A 14607-nucleotide genomic window follows, 5' to 3' on the forward strand; every position below is an offset into this window, starting at 1 on the left:
GAGTGGTTGAGTAGCCCGCCGCAGCAACGTTGCCGCGAGTAGCAGTTCACCAATATGACAAGCTCCGGGGCAGAAAAGTAGGGAAGCCTCATTAATACTCAATAAAGCATCATTTTTGTGAGGGGTGTGTATCAAAATAAAGCAGCTGGGAATTTGCTTGAAATAGTCAGTGAAAACCTGGAAAAGTCGGGGACCTTGAAGGCTGCAAATTGGTAGACACCCTGAAGTAGGTCTCCAGCTGTAATATTGTGCTGTTGAGAAGTACTGCCTTGTAAGGATGTGCCGGTACAAACAACATGGTTACTGTGAACCTCTTTCTTTCGGACATTATTTACTACATGACAGTACCCCAGTTCTACTACTAGGGTACTGTACTGAAGGACTCCCCTACTGCTCTAGAATGCGCTATGAAAGTAGATCAGCCTTTCGTGCAGTCCCTCAGCTTTTCCCTTTTCCCTCGTGCATGTAACGGTCACAATGGATCGCTCTCAAATAAGGTAGTACCACAACGACTGCACGTGAGGTCCACGCTGCTTCATCTTTTTCACCATAGTGTTGTGGCCCATCTGCGAAGACCCCCTTATTGCTGCTTTCTCAGTGGACAGACACATGACAGATACTCGATAAATGATGTGTTGCATTATGACTTTATAATGTTTGGTGCATAATAGTGGGTAATATTTCTTTGTGTATGGTTACAGGCATACTAATTTGAAATGTATTCGTCATGTAATGCCACCTGACCCTTAAGGTATATAAAGGGGCACTAAAATGCAAAAACAAGTTCACTTCAAATTACATTCCACGCTACGTTACTTTCGCACTTGTTATCATAATTCAAAACTTTGATTCCGTTACGAAGTTACAATAGAAATTATACCGGGCTCTTTCTTGCCTCGGCTCTAAGCAGTGAACGTCGTTTTAGCTCGTGCATCGGTGTATTTGGATCCATGCTGCACGTGCACGCGCGTGCCATGCCCTGGAGTAGTCCCAATGAAAAACATAGTGCGTGTTGCGAAGCGGTCTGGTGTTGCTGTCCGAAGGACGTGAAGATACATGTTGTCGGCGGCACATTCGTGAGAAGCGTTGAGGGCTACAATTCAGTGAATTGGTATTGAAAAATGAAGGAATGTGCATCATGCCACACACATACAGGGCACTATGATCGGATCCACGCGGACACGATAGCTAAGCGGATGCTCCTCCTGCTGTCTCGTTGGATGCCGCCAAACTTTGCCTCATGGGGATCCCATTCATTGCTGCCAAAGAAGACTGTGTTTTCATTGCGTTTTTCTTCTAAACGGTAGTATTTTGTGAACTATTTGCTTGCATTATACTAATTGAAACGCAGACTTTCATTCGAGAGCAAGTTGTTTTTGCATTTTAGTGCCCCTTTAAGTACATAAATAATCTAAATGCATAGCATTCCACAACATAATAATTCTGTTTTGTTTCTGAATGGCAGGACACTGAATAATCCAGGTGATCAAATGGATGTCATAGGTGTTGGAGGAATCAATTTTGAAGATCAAATTGCCAGGTTCTCCTCCAGGGGGATGACCACATGGGTATGGTCTTGTTCCACCAATTTTTCTGCTTTATTTCCCAATGGTCTTGGTAATTCATTTGTGACATGTTTATTGGTCCCTTGGCTAGTGCTGGTCACATGTGGAATCTCTGAAGGCCATTCCAATCTTCACTATTCCAGTATAACCCTAGTTTCTTTAATCCAGCGATTTACAACAGAGTTTTTGTGGAGTCACTGTATAGTGTTGCAGACTTGCTAGTGACGACCTCACATTCCGCATTTGTACATCGGTACGTCTGCTGTTTTGCAGCATTGTTATGGGTTCATTGAAGCTGTTTATTTATTTATTTATTTAAATGTGTCCATCAACAGAAGTGTAATCAATCTGTTTGGATGGTGCACTTAACTTTCACATTAAAACGTTACAATAAATACAAAAATCAGGGGTGTGCGAATATTCGAGTTCTCAAATTCGTATCGAATATCAATTACTCGAAGTATTCGATTTGCGAATGGAATAATCTAATATTCAGTTTTTCGAATATTCGATCCAACATCCATCCAATAAAACATCCCCAGATGGGACATACACGCTAAAGCAAAGAAGCTAAAGGATGTTCGTGGCAAAGTTGAGGCAGGACGCCAATCTGTTTGTTTCACAAGTGATCTGTGGATGTTCAGAAACTATTACAGCCCCATTTGTGTAACATCCACTGCATGGCATCAAAAATTGAAATCAAGGTAATTTCCCCACTAAGTGTAGACTCAGTTGAAAAGCTGGAAACCCTATCATGTAAAATTAAAGAGTAGGGGCTTCCCATGGAAGATGTACATGTCTCGCTTGTGACAGTTAAAGGGAGAAAAATTACACTAAAGCCATGGGCTACAAAATTTAAGCTTCTATTGCAAAAGCCATGTATTTTAAAATTTACAGGAATATTCGATTCGATATTTGCTTCTACCTCAAATATTCGTATTCGCACACCCCTAAAAAAATGTATTATCCAAATGTGAAACCTGCACCAACAGGTAATTTTTTAGGAAAGTCACACCAGTCGCACTTAAACCCATTAAAGGGAAGTATAATATCCAGGGTACCCTTGAGGAAGACCACAAAGTTATGTTGAGTACGGACTAGCCGTCCGTTAACTGACATACGCGCGACTCCCGCTTGGCCTCGTTCTCATGTTGACGGACGTTAGTTAGGTTGGTGTGCCATGGCAGAGGCCTTGCGGAAGGCGAAAAAATGGTGGCTACACTCCTGTCTAAGCCTCGTTCAGCAGTTGGTTAGATTGGTGCGCCATGTCAGAAGCCTTGCGACACACGAAATAATGGTAAGGCTGCAGAGGGAGAGCAGAGGCTTGGGAAGTGCCTGCCCTCCGCGTCCTCCTGTTGGCCGGCATCCAATAGGTGGAGCCTCCGTCGCTCTTGGTCAGCAAACGCAAGGATAGTCGAAATATGTCGCTCTGGTGTTCCGTAAACTCCTGCTGGGATCCGTATTGTCAGTTCAGCCTTTGCGTTACTTCCATTCCCGCTTTGTATGAATTTGTACTTCTGGAAGTGCGCCTAATATGCTACGATACTTCGTCTCTGTGTTGGGGAAAGGCTAAAGTCCGGAGAGACCATGTGATGAAGTCTGTCTACTCACAAGGCAGATATGCGGGGATATTTGTACACCAGCACAGGCTCACAGAAGAAACCACGTACGCCTCACCCTGAGATGTTGCCCCCTTAATTGGGGGAGGGACCATTAATGTTGTGCCGTGGACAATAGGGGAGAGAGGGAAATTGGGGAGTGTGCAGACACCTGACATATTTACAGGGCATATAGGGCTTACACTTTGCTAGTATACTGGCAGAAATTCAACATGCACATTATTTTAGGTGAATGTTCTGGCCTGCTGGCTTGTTTTTTCCAAAGCCTGCATATAAGTTCGGTGCAGCATTATCCAGTAAGCTGAATGACTTGAGGCATTCAGGGTTTTTGCAAAATTGTACAAATGATCGAAAACCAGTGGTGTGGCTTAAACATCCACTCGTTGGTGATAACCAAGATTGTGCTGAAGAGTGGCAGGTGAAAAAGGTTTAAATCCCTGCACTGGCTGTTCTGTCTGAGGTTCTTCCTGGGTTTTCCGGCAAACCTGCCAGAACCATCCTACCAGATGAATGTCAGCACAACACTCCCTTAAGTCAGCCAAGGACGCTTACTATTCCCCCCTTTCTCCCACCCCTTTCTGCTGTCCTCTTTCCATCTGTCCACGTCTGTACACTGTGAGCATAGCCACAGTAGCTCCACGGAGCTAACGGAGAACAAAAGAAATATCCGAATGCCATAAAAGGATTGTGCAAGCGAGCAGATGTAGGCAGCGTATCCCTGAGTTTGGGGTGGACACAATTGGACAAACATATAGCACAGGACAAGACTCATGTCAAGACTTGCATCATCTGTCGTACGTTTGTTTGTGTCCTTTTCCTAACCCCAAATTCTGGGGCATGTTGCCTGTGCTTTAATGATGGAAGTACAGGGAAGCTAGCATCTGTGGGATACAGCGCTGTTTTCTATCTGGTCATCAAGTGCTTGTAGTAAGTTAGGTAAAGTAACAGATTTTGGTGTAGGATGTAATAAGTAGGTTAATAAGTTATTTTAGATTAAGGTTGTGCTGATAAAAGTTACTTTAATCTGCTTGCTTTGCATTCCCTCTGTCTACTGTTCCTTGCCTACATCATGGAAATGCACAGTAAATGAAAAATTGCAGCGAAGCTTATTTACAGTGTAGGTCCTCATCCCTGCTGTGGATTACTCGGGGAACAAAAAATGAGATTCACATCAAAATTATCTTTAGACTAACCATTTTATGTCTGAGAACCCAACAAGTGCATCTGCTATGTGCAGTGTTTGAACCACGACCTATACTAGATTATAACGACCATGTCATAGGCACTGTCCAGTGCCGCATTTCGAAGGTAGCAGTGGCGTTACTCATTGGCCTGGTTATTGCTCCCTCAATTTCTGCAATACCTTGTACTTCAGCTTACCCTAGTATTTTTTTACAAGCAGTGCACGTCCCACAGGAGATGCTTCTTTCTAAAGTTCATCATCATCATTCTACGTATTTTCATAAGAGTTGTTGCTGTCGTCTGCTAGACGGTAGTCCTACATTCGCTTCTGCGCATTCAAAATTCAAATTTCCATTGTCCAATCATGATGCAGATCTCGTGGGCCGATGAGTAGCGTCCCTAGCGGATCGTGCTGACTGGCTCCTCATAGGGGTTGCCGATTATGACACGGTCATTACAATCTAGTAGGTCATGCATGAGAGAACTGATTTTCTGAGGCTGGAACAACATAGAAAGGACAAACGCATACAAAGCCTCAAACATATAGGTCATGGGTTCATAGGTGGGGGCTCATAGTAGGTCAGGGTTTGAACGTAGTATTCATATCCAATCAGGCTCATCCACACAACCAAAATGCGTGATAAACAACAACTTTATTTGAACGATTATGAGTAGAGAGACTCGTGGCCAAGGGCAATATTCTCCCTTACCACATTGCTTGAGGTAATGCGGCAGATGGAAGAATGGACCAAAGTCCTACGTGAAATTTTGCGTTTCAATGCATGATGATATGCCTTGTTCCGAAAGAACCGTGTTTAGTAGAGCTCTTTCTGTGCTAAGCATGTGTGAGTGAGCTCTCGAACACTGTCAAATTAATATTAAAAAGTAATGTTTTTGGTGCATCCTGTTTCATGTAATCACTCTGTAAGCATTTATAATCCTATCTACAGGAGCTGCCTGGTGGCTATGGACGTCTGAAACCAGATGTTGTCACTTATGGTTCTTCCGTTCGGGGCTCTGGTGTCTCGTAAGTGTCACGACAGTTTGCTTTATGGCTTTCAGAATTTCATCTTTTTAGTACATCGCTGGCAACGAGGCACTTCATTTGTTGTGCCTATATGACAAAAAACAGGTTTCCTTTCTTTCTTCAATAAACATATCCCCCCTCCCCAAGGAGGTTAACATGGTCATTTCTCATAGCTTTGTGCTGAACAAGATGTAATATGTAGTTTGCACATGTTATTTTGATATCTGTTGCCGAGACAAACATAATTAACATTCTTCAGTAGATGCACACCTTTAACACACAGTAAAGGGTCACATACAGGGTGTCCCAGAAAACGTGTCATTGAATTATAATAAGAAAACTACACCACCTAGAGTCCTGCGGTCAATGGCGTTTGTTCTTACTGGGTTTTTGCCACCTCCTCATGTGAATGTCGTGTAACGTAAGTTTAATTATGTAAATTTTTGCGAGCTTAAGTCGGAAATTTGCCTAGTATAGGTCACTTTTTTATCCCACCAATGTGAAGAGCGTGTCTAATTTAGTCAATTTAATGATAATTGACAGGGGTATTCAGGAGCTATCCCATTGGAAAAAATAACCAAACATCATGGTCTACAGAGGTCACGCACGATTAATTTTTCAGCGCAATCTTTGTCAGTCCGACGAAAGGAGGTTGGAAACCCAGCCCTCTCCGACATCGCAGAAAGAGATAAAACAGGCACGGCTTATCACGTCCGACTTTCGCTGGAATAATGCTTTCCCTCTCCCAATTTTAGGAACTGTTACTTTTTCTATTACGTATCACTCTGTGGCCTGGCTTCGGAACCTCCTTTCGTCGCACTGAGAGCGATTGCGCTAAAAAAATCATTGCGCGCTATGGTCCGGTGCTCCGAAAAACATGATAATCAGCTAATTTTTCCGATGAAATAGCTCGTGAATATCACTGTGAATTATCATGAATTTGGGTGAATTCGGCACGCTCTTCATATTGGTGGGGTAAAAAAGTGACCTTTACTTGGCAAATTTCCAAGTTCAGTTCGCAAATGTTTATATAATTAAACTTGGAGTACATGACATTCACATTAGTAGGTGGCAAAAACCTAATAAGAACAAATGCTGTTGACCGCATGATTCTAGGTGGCGTAGTTTTTTTATTATAATTTAATGACACGTTTTCTGGGACACCCTGTATAGTTAAAGCCCCTAGTTTCCTGCGATAGAAAAGTAACATTTCTGCAAAGGTTTTTTTTTGCACATTTGCCGGATTCTGCGGGCAAGAGAAAACATAAAAAAATGTTGCAGCTTTCTCCCTAGGTCGATTACTGACTCGTCCCATGCATTTTTTTTCCAGCCCTTCGTGACCTTTCATTGCTAAAAACAAATTAAACTTAATTCTGATTATTCTCTCCAGGCATTACTGTTGTTAAATTTGCATTGTTTTGCCTCAGAAAAAGCTGAGCACACTGTTACAGTGCAATCATGATAATTGCATATCTTGATTTGAAATTTTACTGTACTGTTGTAATTAGAACTGATGCTTGGGTTCAGTAATGCGTGTGCTGCCTGTGCATCAAACCCTTGCTCAGAGGGACTCGCATCGCATTTTCGTATTGGGGACGAGCGCGAACGGTGGCGCCCCTCCCGCAGCAGTGGAGCGAACTGTTGTGTGGTTGCAACGCCGTTAGCCAGCTTGCCAACACACGTTTAGTTGAGTTTCATAATGGTGTTCAGCGGAGGGACAGCCCCATGAATGTTGCCTGTCCTGAAGCGTGGCTAGAGAGAGTCAAATGAACATTAAATTCATAATGAGTATGTTCCTGTTTAAATTTATGCGCGCTAGAAAGGTGCGCGTGTGATGAAGTGCTGTTATGGACGGACTTTGCCTTGCAGTTTCCCTATCGATGCCCACACCAGCTTACAGATGCGGATATTTTTGTGTGTAAAAACAGCCTTCTTATCGGCCTTGAGCGCCGTGTCACAATTATTTGTTTGTCGTGCTTGGTTTCCGTCAGTGTATTATGTTTGATTACAATTATTGGGTGTAGTGCAGAATTATTCAGACCAATCCGGTTGCTCATGGGCACCGTAAAGTTTGAACCGAATTGGAAGATAAAAAGCGTGGCCTCATAGAATGAGTGCAACGTGTAACAATACATTTGAGGATCGTGGACATTAGCAGCTAGTACAGAGTTATTCAATACAGATAAACTTTCGAAATAATATATGTTAACAGTTTTCATCCTTTTTCGTTTTAACAAATAACGACAGGTCTGCAATTGTGTGAGGTGCAAGCTTGATCGCCGCTTTTAGCACTACAGTGAGAGTCCTCAAGGAGCTCCATATTGCATACATTGAACGCTGTCATCAGTGATCATATGTGCTGCTATCTTGTGTGTGCATAGTAGTTTCGTTGCGGACTCCAGCAGGAACTTGTATCTATTTGCGTTTGTTTGTTTCATTAATATTATTATTGTTATATTGTACATTGTGATGTCCAAGTCCATGAACTACTCTACAGTGGGAACCATACAGCAGTGTAGCACCTTTATTCCTACATAACTTGCTGGAGATATGTGATACAAGTTTTCTTCAGGTGTGAGACCTAATCTGTATCCTGCGACAACGGCAAAGCCCTACGAAGATCGATAGCACAATAAACGAAATCGCCCAAAAACATATCTGACAGTGCTGTGCAATGAAGGTTTCTCCTCTCAGGCCGGCTTTTTGATGGAGGCTTGTCGAGCATTCGCGGGTAGATTTCTAGACTGCACAATATTTCGTTCCTGAAAACAACGTTTCGGATCTCGACAGGAAACCAAGAGCACCATATTGTTGCACTTTTCTGTCAATCAAGTAGTACCTTACCCTTTTATTTCATTCCGACATACGTTTCGGCGAAATGCTCCGAACATGCCTCATAGTGCACCAATTTTTCTGGCGCTTGCTTTCCTTTTCGCAGCTTGATTATCACGATAATCATAATATTGTAAACTTTTCATGTTTCGGCTAGTTCTGGAAGTTCATTCCAAGTGTAGCTGATGACGATTTGCAATTAAAAACAGCGCAATACCGTATAAACACGACCAAACACGGTCACTACTGCAGCCGTTGTTTCCACACTACCAGCGGATCACGTGACTTTTAGAGCACCCCCTGTAGGTCGCGCTCGCCGCCAATAGCAAGTCTTCAGTTTCCTTTCGACTTTGAATGAATAAGGGTTGTACTAACTCTCTGCACCTGATACCAAAGATGACGTGTGAGCATCATGAGTCAAACTGTGTATAGCTAGAAAAAGACAAGTTACGGTTGCCCACATGGCTGCTCAGAAATCGTTCAACAGTCCTTGAGAGGAGCATTCCCTTGAAGTGATTCGAGTCGAAGCACATGAACACGATGCTGCTGTGTAAGAAGATACTGATATTTTGTACACAGTCTGTTCTCCAGTAGAAGAGCAATCTTTGTTCGCAAATATTCGCAACACCCAACTTGAGTGTCTTAGTTTTATTTATGCTGGATCTTTGTTACAATTGATCTTCAGTGATCCAGCGAAGATCAGTTGTAGCAAAGATGATCCAGTATAAATCAGACTAAGACACTCAAGTTTGAATTATGCTGGATCTCCTTTGTTGATCAATTGATCTTCACTGGATCACTGTATTTTCCTGTTTTCTGTGGAGCAGATGTTGTGAGCTTCTCTTTCTCTTCCAGTGGCTCTTGCCGGTCCCTGTCTGGAACTAGTGTGGCATCACCCGTGGTGGCTGGTGCGGTTACCCTGCTCATGAGGTATATGCATATTCTCTTTGCCCATTACAGTTGAGAGTGTAATGTGAAACATACTGGTAAAGAGCGCATCCCCAAGTGCAGGATTTCTAACTTGATTGGGACTGAAATGTGACTGGGCCCTGCCTCATAGTCATTCCTGTCATTGTGATCTCAAATGTTCATTCCAAGAAAAAAGGAGCAAATTAGAATGGTGCAAGTGAGCTGGTGTATTGTAGAAAGAGGTAGCATCTCCTTGAGTCGGAGGAACGCACAATACGAAGAGGATAACACAAGACTCCTCTTCGTATTCTGTGTTCCTCAAACTCGAGGAAATGTTACCACTGGCTTGTCACATTATACTGCCAGTTAAGACATTTTGACTATTGCAAGTGTGGGGAGGAGTTCAGTTTCGTTAAACTGGTTTATTACTTAGAAAAGTAACCAACCTCTGATCAAAATGGGGTCAAAGAGTTGTACGGGACACAATATTCCTCTGCATAAAATACCAATGCCAAGAAAATGTCAGGGATGGAGGCAGCTGACATGCTTTTCGTATAAGCAAATCAGGCTGACCTTGTTTCCAGTTATCCATGTCCGGATATGGATAATGGATTGCGGATAACCACATAAGAAACCAAAGTTAGCACATTGGCACAGGAGGAATAATGTGTCGTCTGGTCAGTTCAGTTACATGCAAGCATGACTATACAAGAAACTGCTTCCAGGAAGGTTCCAGTAAAATCTAGACAGTGGCTGGCATTCCCTTTGCTAACTATTAAATGGAGAGGGATAACAGTAGGCTATGAGTGTGCTATGGACTGTGGTTCTTGAATTCAGCGTTTTCCATTTGGAGAAGTGAAAATTGGTCTGCACGCTGTCCTTTAATTCCACTTTGTTTCGTTCCGTTCAGTGGTGTCCTGCACATGGGCAATGCTGTTAACCCTGGCAGCATGAAGCAGGCACTGATGGAGTCTGCCAAAAGGCTTCCCAGTGTTCCCATGTTTGAACAGGGCTGGGGCAAGCTGCAGCTTGTGGGGGCATACCGGGCCCTGGCAGCATACGTGCCTCAGGCAACTGCTTCCCCTCCCTACTTGGACCTGAGTGAGTGTCCATACATGTGGCCCTACTGCAGTCAGCCCCTCTATCATGGAGCCATGCCAGTCATCGCTAATGTCACCATTCTAAACGGAATGGGAGTTTCTGGAAGGATTGTTGGCAAAGTATGTCTCATGCACATTTACTGGCTATTATAATTAGTGTTTATGGTTTTCAGCATTTCCTTTCAAGTTTGTATTGGGGGTGTGTGTACCAGCATTTATATGGTTCAGTAAAAATCAGACACTTTCGGCAGCTACGAGGGTGATTCCATAAGTTTCCGGCCCGACCAACTTTTAATAGTCATAGAGACGAAACAAGTGTATCACTTTTCGACATAGTCACCCTTAACTTCGATGCACTTTTGACACCTTTCAACCAGCATTCTTATACCCTTGAGAAAATAGCCCGAAGTTTTGTCCACAAAATGCTGGAAAACTGCCTCTTGTACCTCACTATCGTTTTGAAATCTCCGTCCTCTGAGATCCCTTTTCAAGTTTGAGAACAGGAAGTAGTCACTCGGGGCCAATTCTGGACTGTAGAATGGGTGGTGGATTTCTTCGAAGCCGCACTCCTTCAGTGCAGCCTTGGCAACAGACGCCGTGTGTACAGGGGCATTGTCCTCGAGCAACTGGACACCTTGACTCAACCTGCCGCGCCTCTTTTCCTTGATGGCGTCTCGCAGTCGGTGCAGGAGTGAAGCATAATAAGTCGCATTCACTGTGGTGTTCCTCTCTTTGAAGTCGATGAGGAGGATCCCGTGACAATCCCAAAATATTGTTGCTATGATCTTCTTTGTGGATTGTGTGACCTTGGCTTTTCTTGGGGGTGCTTCTCCTGGTTTGCGCCATTCCATCGACTCCTTTTTCGAAAGGGGATCATAGTAGAGCACCATAGTCTCATCCCCTGTGACAATTGGCTTCAATATTTCTTCTTCGTTCTCTTGACAGAGCTCCAAAAACTCTTTGGCACAGACGACACGCTGTTGCTTTTGAACTGACGAGAGAAGTGGTGGCACCCATCTCGCACTGACCTTTTTCATGTGAAGGCCCTCGCAGATGATGCGAAAAAAGGTTGTTTTGGAAAGCCCCAGCCTTTCTGAGATTTCCTTCACCTTCTGTCACAGACACCTGTCGCTCAGCACTTCCTCCTCGACAAGACACAAATTTTCTTGTGTCACAACTTCCACAGGACGACCATCGCGTGGATCATCTGGAATGGACTCTCGCCCCAGTCAAAACTGCTTAGCCCAGTCTTTTATCGTTGTGTACGACGGAGAGACTTCCCTGTACACGTTGTCCAGTCGCGCTTTAATTTCTTTAGGCGAAAGTCCCTCTTTTGTCAAGAATTTTATCACAGCGCGGTACTCGATTTTTTTCATTTTAACTGAAGAGTGCACCCTGGCTGTTTGAAATGCCGCTCTCCAACTGACAAAAGCATGGAGAGGGTTGAGGGTGGTGCTCCGGCCCTCCAACAGACAGCGCCACGCGTTCTTAATCGCATTTTCAAATTCGCGCACATTTTCTACCTCGGGCCGGAAATTTATGGAACCACCCTGGTATATTCCCACCCACTATTGAGAATGAATGGAGCTATGCTAACCACCTCCAGTGTTCACTCCACTACAGCGATGTAACCTTAAAAAGTATTTGGGGAGAGGTTCTATGGAATGGACATGGAATGGACATTACGCAGAGGAGGAGGATTTCACCCTCTTTTTTCCTCTCCCAAATGCACTAGCTAAGGTATGGTTTTGAGTACGATAATTTGAATATCTGCACAGCTCTTGTTTCTAGTATGCCTTTCTTCCCAATTCATATCGTGTGTCAGCTCCTAATGGAATGATTCTCAAATTCGTAGTGCCACTGGATCAAATTTGCATGCCCTCAAAATCGATAAAAATCGTGCTGTTTGGTGGCGCACACTCTCAGATCAGCTTCACTTAGCACAGCTCAACCAACACCTTCTAGATAGCAGAAGGCCTGTGTACTACGCACAGGGAGACCTGCTGTTACAACTGTTGATGCTGCACTGACGTCAATGGAAGAGCAAACAAGAGAAAAGCGCGGAGGAGCCCGCAAAGCTCACGCAGGCCTCCGTGTGTGACGTAGGGTGCGGGTTTTCTGCAGTAGGAGGTGTTTTCTCAGCTTCACCTTTCTGGACACCATGGGACTTCGATCCATATTGTGAAGGGGCACATTATCTCATTCCCCGCATCACCACCAGCAGTGGGGTAGAGTATCGCCCCTGGTGATGAAACTTCCCATTCGTCATCCCGAAATAAAGTTGTTGTTCTTGAATTTTTATCAACACAGTTTGCCATTTCACCCAGCTCTACTACTGGGTGATGAGCGACTGTTGCCGTTTGGAAGGATCTATAACTTTCTGAGAGATGTTTGCTATCTATGTGCGATGTAGTTTAATATGCATATTTTTATCATATCATGTCTTTGTTTATATATCAATTAACCAAGTAATTTATTTTTAGTATAATCGTCTGATTTTTAGCTAGTCACAATTTTACCGTGGTTTTGACGCTTTATAGCACGAGTTGCTTATGCGCCATTAAAATTGAATCATCATCATCATAGTAGCATAATAATAGCAGTAGTAGTAGTAGTAATAATAATAATAATAATAATAGTACGAGTTTAGATCACAGCTCGTGGTGCACAGAATGTGTTAATATGTGAAAGCTTTTAGCGTGTCTGTGGGAGTTTTCCTTCTGGTAACCTCTGTCTCTGTGTGCCTCCATCCAGCCGGAGTGGCATCCCTACGTCCCAGAGAATGGGCAGTTCCTGGAGTTAGCCTTTGCTCATCCTGAGGTGCTTTGGCCCTGGTCAGGATTCCTGGCCATCCACTTCTCTGTGAGCGCTGATGCAGCAGACTTTGAAGGGACAGCTCAGGGCCACGTGTCCCTCACTGTTGAATCTCCACCTGGGGTATGTTCCATTTCCTGCTTGATAAGATAAAAGCAGATGCCTCAGTTTGTGAACCTCGGACATTTCGAATAGAAGGTGTTCTTCTGGGTATCATCGTCAGCATGAGCTTTGAATGCTTACTTGAAACGTCTGAGTGATAACATGTTAAAGGGTGTGTGTGGATGCCTTGCAGTGTTAAAGAAGATCTGCTTGTGAAGTGTTTCTAGAGTGCATTACGGTTTATTAATGCCATGAAGACAGTGCCCGGTAAAAGAGGAGTGCCTGCTCAAAATATTGCTGGCTCCGGATATGAGGCTGTTCGCTTTGATTTGCCATTTTCAACTCTTGGACATGTGCACAGTCAATGCCCATGTTTTACTTTATGGCTGCCATAGCTCAGGAAATGGTAACGGTTCAACAGTTATCAACATGATCTGTCTTATTGGTTATGTTTGGGTAATTGCTGCTCATGCTCAGTTGAAAGAGAACAAAATTATACACATAATATCACAAATGTAATTCTATAAAATGCATGCTTGAGCCTTTGTTTACTTCCCAAAATGGTTGATGTGTCAGCCCCATAAAAATGCAGCTGCTTCATAAACAAAAAGTATAATCTCCTTTCTTACACTTAGGCCTTTATGAGTTCTATATTGAACAAGTTTCATTCTTATTTTATCATTTATTTACCATTTATCATTATTTATACATCTTTATTAAAACAAAATTTAAAGGCGACCTGCACAAAATTAAAGTGCTACACCGGTGATTAAGGCCCCCGGTTTTCTGCTGCGGCAATCTCAACATTCCGCGGCACCGACTTGTGAGTTCCGATTGAGATTTTCTGCTGCAAGGAGTCAATGGCTGCTTGAAATGGGAAACACTTTATTTTCTTGGATAATGTGGTAACAAAAAATATTGCATAAACTTACAGATTCGAAGCACTGTTGTGCTCAGCATTAGATGATATCTTGTGTTCTCTTGTGACAGTGAATGCTGTATGTCGCCTACAATCACTTACCTGCTGAAAGATCTTTCAGCACCTACACAGTTTATAGGAATTGACAAATGCTTGATAGCAATAGATGCTGTGCCATTCCACGCCAAGTGATCCAGAGGTGCCGCTCAACCCCCCCCCCCCCCCTCCCCCCCTAGAATTTTATGTGAATTTTTTAGTGGTTCCTTATGACTCCGAAGGCAACAGAACATTGGTCTTTTCTATTTTGAAATTGAAATTTATGGGGTGAAGAGCTATGTCGTTTTAAGCAAGCATTACGGCCCACGTAACACACGGAGCATGTTAAAAAGCGTCTTATTTGACAGGGGAGAGTTCATTTTACCGTACGTAAGCAATTTTCACCATCGCACTCGACGGGCTCGATGCTTGTGGCGTGCATGAAGTTTGCAAAGTTTGTGCAAGTTTACCAATTTTTTTGCAATATAAAATTTTAGAATTT

At 43.3% G+C, this 14607-nt stretch overlaps 1 protein-coding gene across 5 annotated transcripts in view; it reads left to right on the forward strand.

Moving 5' to 3' along the window:
* LOC135378629 (membrane-bound transcription factor site-1 protease-like) overlaps nt 1-14607 on the forward strand; it is a 156788-nt gene that overhangs the window by 36277 nt on the left and 105904 nt on the right. For all 5 annotated transcript variants that reach the window (XM_064611708.1, XM_064611707.1, XM_064611710.1 and 2 more), the window contains 5 exons: nt 1466-1568; nt 5317-5393; nt 9081-9155; nt 10045-10354; nt 12989-13171. In XM_064611708.1, coding sequence (XP_064467778.1) covers nt 1466-1568; nt 5317-5393; nt 9081-9155; nt 10045-10354; nt 12989-13171 — 748 coding nt within the window. The remainder of the gene's footprint in view (nt 1-1465; nt 1569-5316; nt 5394-9080; nt 9156-10044; nt 10355-12988; nt 13172-14607) is intronic.

This window comes from Ornithodoros turicata, chromosome 1, assembly GCF_037126465.1.
Source record: "Ornithodoros turicata isolate Travis chromosome 1, ASM3712646v1, whole genome shotgun sequence".
In the NCBI taxonomy this organism is placed as follows: domain Eukaryota; kingdom Metazoa; phylum Arthropoda; class Arachnida; order Ixodida; family Argasidae; genus Ornithodoros; species Ornithodoros turicata.